We start from the raw sequence: 8,089 nt of genomic DNA on the forward strand, positions 1-8,089 counted from the left end.
CCCCACAACATCCTTCTCTCTAAGTTGGTGAGATATGGATTTGACGGGTGGACTGCTCAGTGGATGAGGAATGGGTTGGATGCTTGCACGCAGAGGGTAGCAGTCGACAGCTCGATGTCTGGATGGAGATTGGTGAAAAGTGGTGTCCCTCAGGGGTCCATACTGGGACTGGTGCTGTTTAATAGCTTCATCAATGACATAGCGGGATTGAGTGCACCCTCTGCAAGTTTGCAGATGACACCAAGCTGAGTGGTGCAGTCGACATGCCTGAGGGATGGGCTGCCATCCAGAGGGACCTGGACAAGCTCAAGAAGTGGGCCCGTGTTTCAACAAGGCCATGTGCAGGGTCCTGTACCTGGGTCGGGGTGACTCCAAGTGTTAATACAGGCTGGGGGATGAAGGGATTGAGAGCAGCCTTGCCAAGAAGGACTTGGGGGTACTGGTGGATGAAAAGCTGGATGTGACCCGGCAACGTGTGCTCGCAGCCCACGCGGTCAACCGTATCCTGGGCTGCATCAAGAGAAGCGTGGCCAGCAGGTCGAGGGAGGTGATTCTGCCCCTCTACTCCGCTCTGGTGAGACCCCACCTGGAGTGCTGCGTCCAGCTCTGGAGCCCCCTGCACAAGAAGGACACGGAACTGTTGGAGCGGGTCCCAGAGGAGGGGCACAGAAATGATCGGAGGGCTGGAGCACCTCTCTTGTGAGGAAAGGCTAAGAGAGTTGGGCTTGTTGAGCCTGGAGAAGGCTGTGGGGAGACCGCCTTTCAGTACTTTGCAGCCTTTTCAATATGTAGAAGGGGCTTGTAAGAAAGATGGGGACAAACTTTTCATGAGGGGCTGTTGCCATAGGGCAAGGGGTAATGGTTTTGAGTTAAAAGAGGGTAGATTTAGACTGGATATAAGGAAGACGTCTTTTACAATGAGGGTGGTGAAATGGTGGAACAGGTTGGCCCATCCATGGAAACATTCAAGGTGAGGTTGGATGGGGCTTTGAGGAAACTGATCTAGTTGAAGATGTCCCTGCTTATTGCAGGGGGGCTGGACTAGATGACCTTTAAAGGTACCTTCCACTCCAAACTATTCTATGGTTCTAAGACCTGGATTACATTTGTTGTACTGGCACATCTTTCAGACCAGTCACGTGTGCAGGTAATTATCCTGGGTAAAGTGGGAAAAAGAATACTGTTTCTCCCTTCCTTCCTCACAGGCTTTGACCTGCCCTGTAGAGGATCGAGCCCTGTGCCTGCTTGGAGGCAGGGAGGCTCGTGAGGGAATTCCAAACCAATGCAGCTCAGTCTGAGCGCTGCACTGTGCCTGGCTGTGCGGCTTCTGGGTCAGTTTGCCTGCCTGCAGGACACTGCAAAGTTTTCATTCAGGTCTTCACGTGCCATGAAGTAGTGGTGGGAGGTTCCACCTGTTGGTGTGGAAGACATGGGTGATCACTGTGCAGCTTTGTTCTCCTGAAGCTTCAAACAACTCTAAACCCTGGCTTTCAGGCTGTTTCTTTTTTGCATGGTTCACCTAAGTGATTACTCCTGGGGTTGTCTGCTTGGGTAATCATAGTTGAGGTGGGCTTGTGTCATGGCAAAGGCCAACATCCACATGTTTTTTGCACTTTATTCATTTGTGCAAGTGAGTGTGGCAGGATTCTGTGTGCTGAGATGCTCTCTGCTTCTTTGCCATCAGTTATCAGTTGGAAATCTGTTTGTGAGGAGCTGATGGAAGGGCAGTCGAGAATTGTTGCTATGCAAGTCACTAGCGTCCTCAACGTGAGGCAGGTTGCTTCCAGCTGGTCTTAAAGCTGGCTTTAATTTTGGACTTTAAATAACAGGACAAGATATACTGTGTGATACTGTGAGTGAAAGTGGTGTATCGAGCTTTGAAATGGACCTGGTCTTACAGACACAAATTTTAAAACGATTTGTCACTTTCCACAGAACTGAATCCTACTCTTGTCAAAATGGGATTGTAGAAGAGTTTAATTACACATTCATTTAAAAATGTTTGCATATATGTAAATTGTGTGTGTATATATATATTCACATGCGTACTTTTATACTGAAACGTGTAATAGTGTAATTGGAAAGGCATTTTTAGTATGCAAACAGCAAATCCTCTTATCCTCAAAGAAAATACAGTAGGAAAATCTCCTTTACATTAGGTAAGATGTTAATCTGTCACTTACTGTTAGTGTGTTTATTTGTCATTCGTGAGCAACCAAGAAATTTGTGCAGTAGCTACAAGGGGGAAAAGACAAAGTCTGTAAGATAGGGCATTGTCCTGTGGGGGCAACAGAAAGTTCTGTTTTTATTACTCTCTCTTGACTTCAGCAGTAAAACAGCTTTGAGTTTGGGTGCTACCTATGAAACTAAACACTGATATGTTGGTTTGTTTTTTGTTTGTGTTTGTTTTGTTTAGGCACCAGTGCCTGTGAAAGGAGATTCTTTTTCCCTAGAAGGTACGTTTTTCCCAAATGCCATGTGATTTGTTTAATAATTTGCTTTAAAAATCGACATAGAAACTGCTGTGACAAAAAAAGGTGGTTTTGCGCACATGAGAATGGTAATAGTTTTATCCTGTCAGACTGTAATGCCTGTCCCCTGTTAAACAGAATATGGGCAGAAATTCATGGGTGGTTTGTGGGAGATTACTTGTGAGTATGAGAGAAAGTGTAGTTCACGTAAAAAGATAAGACTAAGTTTTTCTGTCACTGATCATGGAAGGCAAATGCTGACATTTATCCTTTTTGAATGGGAAAGGTTGCTTTGCGTTAGTTTTTGTCATTCCTCACAGTAGCTGACTAAGCAAATAAACAGCCCCTTTTTCTAAAAGTGACATAGCCATACTTAATTTTCAAGTGTAAATTCTAAAGAAAAAATTCCCTTTCACTGTTGACTGTTCAAGAAATAAGAATGCATCCTACATTTTTATTTTTGTTAACTACTTTAAAAAAAAAGATATTTTTCTACTGGCAGGAGCTATAGAGAAGACATGTGCTTTTTGAGATGGAGGGAGTTACAGAATCCCGAAGAGAAACATGAATTGAGTTCCAGATTGTTTGCAAAGTAACATCTGTGTAGTCCATGTCATGGGAAAGCAAGTTGCATTCCATTTGCCCTTATATGGCATGCCAATAAATAGCATTTATTTACTGAATTAATACATCTCAGACCTCTGACAGACAACCAGACATAATCTGCCTGATCTTTGATGTTTTCCAGGGATAGTCAGGTCAGTGTTGTAACTTGTTGCAGGATTCTTTCAGGCAGGCTGTTGAAGGGAACAGATACAATTGCGAGGCTGTGTTTGCCTCGGCTGGGGTTAGGGCTCACCCAGCAGTATTATTATGGGAGGGGAGACAGCCGAAAGGGCACAGTGTTGCTTTTCGAAGTGTTTGTGTCTGGCTAGTTGTATAGAACTAATGTAATTCTTAATGTGTATTTTTTTTTTTTTTTTAGTTGATTCCTGGCACTTTTTTCCCAAGTGATCGTCAGTGTTCTGAAGCTGCATCACCAAATCTTAAAGCCATCCCTTTTTTGAAGACAGGCAAAAGCACTAATTGTTGGGTTCCTGTTGAAACGACTTCCCAACTCTCATGTAAATAAACACTGATGTTATGAAATGAATGTTTCCTTTCTATGTCTGTCTTTGTGCAGGGTGGAGCAGAGGGAACAGGAGGACTTGTTTGCCTGTTTATTTCTGAATTTCAGAACTCCAGAGTTGCTCTTATCCACTCATGAAGTGTAGTATCAAATGAGATGGGAGATAAGTTGTCTTCAACCTTGTTCTCCAGATTTTGGAATAATCCAGCCATTGGGTGCATAGAAGACAGTGTTAATTTGTATTTTAGGGCTTGTCTGTCCACCCTGACTGTAATCCTTTTCAAGTAGACAATAATCTTTATGTAATGGGCTTAGCAGTTTACCTTGTGCTATAATATGCAACTGTGAACTGTTTCCTGAGTCACATTCACTTTTGTGCCTGGTTGTCTTTGCATGCTTCGTAGAGTTATGAGCAGAGCATATGTGCTTTAAAAAAAACAAATACAACTTAACTCCAAAGCCTAATTCAACTAGGAAGGGCTAATGCCATAACAGTTGAAGTAAGGATGCACATGTGCTCTCTGTACTACATCCTGTTTTGATAACTTGTGTGCTTCATCACACAGGAAGGACTTTCTTTATGGAAAGCTTACATTTTTAGATTTGTGTATGCCTGAAGGCTTTTGGTAGTTCCTCATTCAATGAGACAAGGTCAATAAAATACATAGAACTGAACTTTGTGCTTTCATGGTAAAAATATCTGCCCCTTTTTCTACTATGGGATTGTATCTGACCTGTCTGTGCCCACAGTGTTCAACAAAAACAAAACCAAAAAAAGCCAGCTGTTAAGTCGAAAGGGAGGAAATGATAACATAGACAGTTTTATCCAGCTTGTTACTGAGACCAAAGGTGAGCATTGTCTGCTTTGCTGATGACTGAAACAAAAGGTTAATATTACTGACACATGATGGAAGTGGAAGATAAAGAACTGGAAAAGTTAGGCTGTGGCTTGCCATAGAGAACTAACTTCTTTGGAAAGAAGAAGTTAGTAGTAAGAAAGCTTTTGCCTTTGGGAATGTTTCTTTGATTTAAGGAGATTATTTTCCTGGTTTAAAGACTTTCCTCTAGCGTATTATCCAGTGAGTGTATAAGCACCAGTCACTTGGGAAATCTCAGTGTGGGCCTCAGCACTTATGAGTAGATGGAGTTCTCCTGTCTGCATAGAGTTATGCATTGTTTTGTACACAGAGTTTAGGTGTGGTATGAAAAATGCAACGTAAACTTGAGATACTAACTTGAGAAGAAGCCTACAATGAGCACGACTTTCCCTTGGTCGAGGAGGACTGTGTGAGGGATCGCTTAAGCGATCTGGATGTCCACAAATCCATGGGCCCCGATGGAATGCACCCACGAGTGCTGAGGGAGCTGGTGGATGTCATTGCTGAGCCACTCTCCATCATCTTTGAGAGGTCCTGGAGGACAGGAGAGGTGCCCGAGGACTGGAGAAAGACCAATGTCACTCCAATCTTCAAAAAGGGCAAGAAGGAGGACCCAGGGAACTACAGGCCGGTCAGCCTCACCTCCATCCCGGGAAAGGTGATGGAGCAGCTTATCCTGGAGGCCATCATGAAGCAAGTGGAAGAAAAGAAGGTTATCAGGAGTAGTCAGCATGGATTCACCAAGGGGAAATCATGCCTGACCAATCTGATAGCTTTCTATGATGACATGACTGGCTGGGTATATGAAGGGAGAGCCGTGGATGTTGTCTACCTTGACTTCAGCAAGGCTTTCGACACAGTCTCCCATGATATCCTCCTGGGGAAGCTGAGGAAGTGTGGGCTGGATGAGTGGTCAGTGAAGTGGATAGAGAACTGGCTGAATGGCAGAACTCAGAGGGTTGTCATCAGCGGCGCTGAGTCTAGTTGGAGGCTGGTGACAAGTGGTGTCCCTCAGGGGTCAGTACTGGGCCCAGTCTTGTTTAACTTCTTCATCAACGACCTGGATGAAGAGTTAGAATGTACCCTCAGCAAGTTTGCTGACGACACCAAACTGGGAGGTGTGGTAGATACACCAGAAGGCTGTGCTGCCATTCAGCGTGACCTGGATAGGCTGGAGAGTTGGGCAGAGAGGAACCTGATGAGGTTCAACAAGGGCAAGTGCAGGGTCCTGCACCTGGGGAGGAACAACCTCATGCACCAGTACAGGCTTGGGGTGGACCTGCTGGAGAGCAGCTCTGCGGAGAGGGACCTGGGTGTCCTGGTGGACGACAGGTTAACCATGAGCCAGCAGTGTGCCCTGGCTGCCAAGAAAGCCAATGGGATCCTGGGGTGCATCAAGAAGAGTGTGGCCAGCAGGTCGAGGGAGGTTCTCCTTCCCCTCTACACTGCCCTGGTGAGGCCTCATCTGGAGTACTGTGTCCAGTTCTGGGCTCCCCAGTTCAAGAAGGATGAAGAGCTACTGGAGAGAGTCCAGCGGAGGGCTACGAGGATGATGAGGGGACTGGAGCATCTCCCCTACGAGGAGAGGTTGAGGGAACTGGGCTTGTTCAGCCTGAAGAAGAGAAGGCTTCGAGGGGACCTTATAAATGCCTACAAATATCTGAAGGGTGGGTGTCAGGAGGATGGGGCCAAGCTCTTTTCAGTGGTGCCCAGTGACAGGACAAGGGGCAATGGGCACAAACTGAGGCACAGGAAGTTCCGTCTGAACACGAGGAGGAACTTCTTCCCTCTGAGGGTGACGGAGCACTGGAACAGGCTGCCCAGGGAGGTTGTGGAGTCTCCTTCTCTGGAGATATTCAAGACCCGCCTGGACAAGGTCCTGTGCAGCCTGCTGTAGGTGACCCTGCTTCGGCGGGGGGGTTGGACTAGATGACCCACAGAGGTCCCTTCCAACCCCTACTATTCTGTGATTCTGTAATACTAAGGACTGCTTTTTTTTTTTTTTTTTTAGTCAAGAGATACGTTACATCAAACATACATTTACAGTACTGATTTTCCATACTTTATTTTTTACACTTTAGAATTCTAAGTACATGCAGCATTATACCTACAGATACAATAGTCTTTTGTTTTAAATAGAGTAAATGTTTCCCTAGTGTCTTGGGTTCATGTGCAGCCTCTCAGTATGAGATCACTCTGGCTGGAGGTGAGCTCTTGTGGAGTGGAGAACAGCTGCTGTATTTGCCCGTGTGGTGGTACATCTAGGAGGCTTACAGTTTTGTGAAGTGCTTAGGGACAGCTGGAGGATGAAGGGCACTGTGTAACATCAAATTATCTTCCCTATACGGTGGTCACTGCTGTCCTTTTTTTTTGGATTTTTTTTTTTTTTTAGACGTGGAATGAGAAGTTGTAGGCATATGAAAAAGAAATATTGATTACAAACATACCCATGCTGAACTATCCAGAGTAGGTCAGAAATTACTTCATTTTTACTTCAAATAATTTTAGTAGTGTTTTTTAATTTATAACTGTACTGATGGCATGTGGTTAGGAATTCAGCAGGAGAAATAAATTTCTAGAACAGATTGGAATTTGTGCAAGAAAATAGCAAATAGTTACTTGAGAAAGCTGAAAATTCAAGTGGTTAGGAATGCCCAGTACTATCATAAGGTTGAAAATGCTAAAATATTTCTTAAATGTAGAGTATGTAAACAGATGACCCCCTTGTCTTCAGGCTACTTTCAACATGTGTCTATGTACATTTTCTAAAAGTTTTTCCCCAGTGGGATAAAAAGATGTATGGTTACGTGCAGCCTTTCTACTAAAATGTACTGGATGCTACTGACGTGGATTTCAGAACTGAAGCATAATGAAATAGCCGTGGAGAGAATGTCTGCGAATAAGAGGATTAGGGGGATGGGACAGAGAAACTAGAATATTTTTTTCAGATCTCCAGAAAAACAAATTTTGCAATAAACACACTTTTTTGTTTTTTCTTTTTTTTCGCAGGCTAGGTCTTCTGTTTGTCTGTATTTATATGCCTACATTGTATTTAAAATTGGTTCTGTTGTAGTGGGAAGCTTACTGTAGCAGTGTCCACTTCTTGGTAGTTTTATGAAAAGAACTTTTTCATATCTGATATTAGTATCTCTCTGAAAGATGTCTTGAAGATAAATAAATACCTATCACCCCACTGCGACCCCCCTCCCTAAGAAATAAATCCATCTTAACCATATTTTCTGTGTTGAATATATAACACACATATGCATATATTTCTTTCGAGCATAGCTTTGCATCTTGATTTCCTCTTTTAGTCTGTTTTGGAGAGAAAGGAGAGGTTACTTCTCCCCCCCCCATTGTGATGGTGAGTGTTCTTTTTGCATATGTAAATCGTTAGCTGCTGCTCAAAATAGTACCTTTTACTGACAAGGGGTCCACACTTCAGTCGCCCCAGTCAAAAAGGGGGTTTAAATTTTACTTATGTGGAAATAACATTCATTATTCTTTAAAGTGTGAAAATAAAAGGATTGTGAAAATAGTATGCTATTGTCACTGTTAGGATGTTCTTTTCATGCTGTTAGTAACAACAGACATCCTCTGAAACCCCCCAA

At 43.8% G+C, this 8,089-nt stretch overlaps 1 protein-coding gene across 2 annotated transcripts in view; it reads left to right on the forward strand.

Annotated features, from left to right (window-relative positions):
- Positions 1-3,624, forward strand: part of PPA2 (inorganic pyrophosphatase 2) — a 39,308-nt gene extending 35,684 nt beyond the window's left edge. For both annotated transcript variants that reach the window (XM_075421400.1, XM_075421399.1), the window contains 2 exons: positions 2,417-2,456; positions 3,457-3,624. In XM_075421400.1, the coding sequence (XP_075277515.1) occupies positions 2,417-2,456; positions 3,457-3,485 (69 nt within the window). In that variant the 3' untranslated portion in view covers positions 3,486-3,624. The remainder of the gene's footprint in view (positions 1-2,416; positions 2,457-3,456) is intronic.
- Positions 3,625-8,089: the final 4,465 nt, after the last annotated feature.

Source organism: Opisthocomus hoazin, chromosome 5 (genome assembly GCF_030867145.1).
Source record: "Opisthocomus hoazin isolate bOpiHoa1 chromosome 5, bOpiHoa1.hap1, whole genome shotgun sequence".
Taxonomy (NCBI): Eukaryota; Metazoa; Chordata; class Aves; order Opisthocomiformes; family Opisthocomidae; genus Opisthocomus; species Opisthocomus hoazin.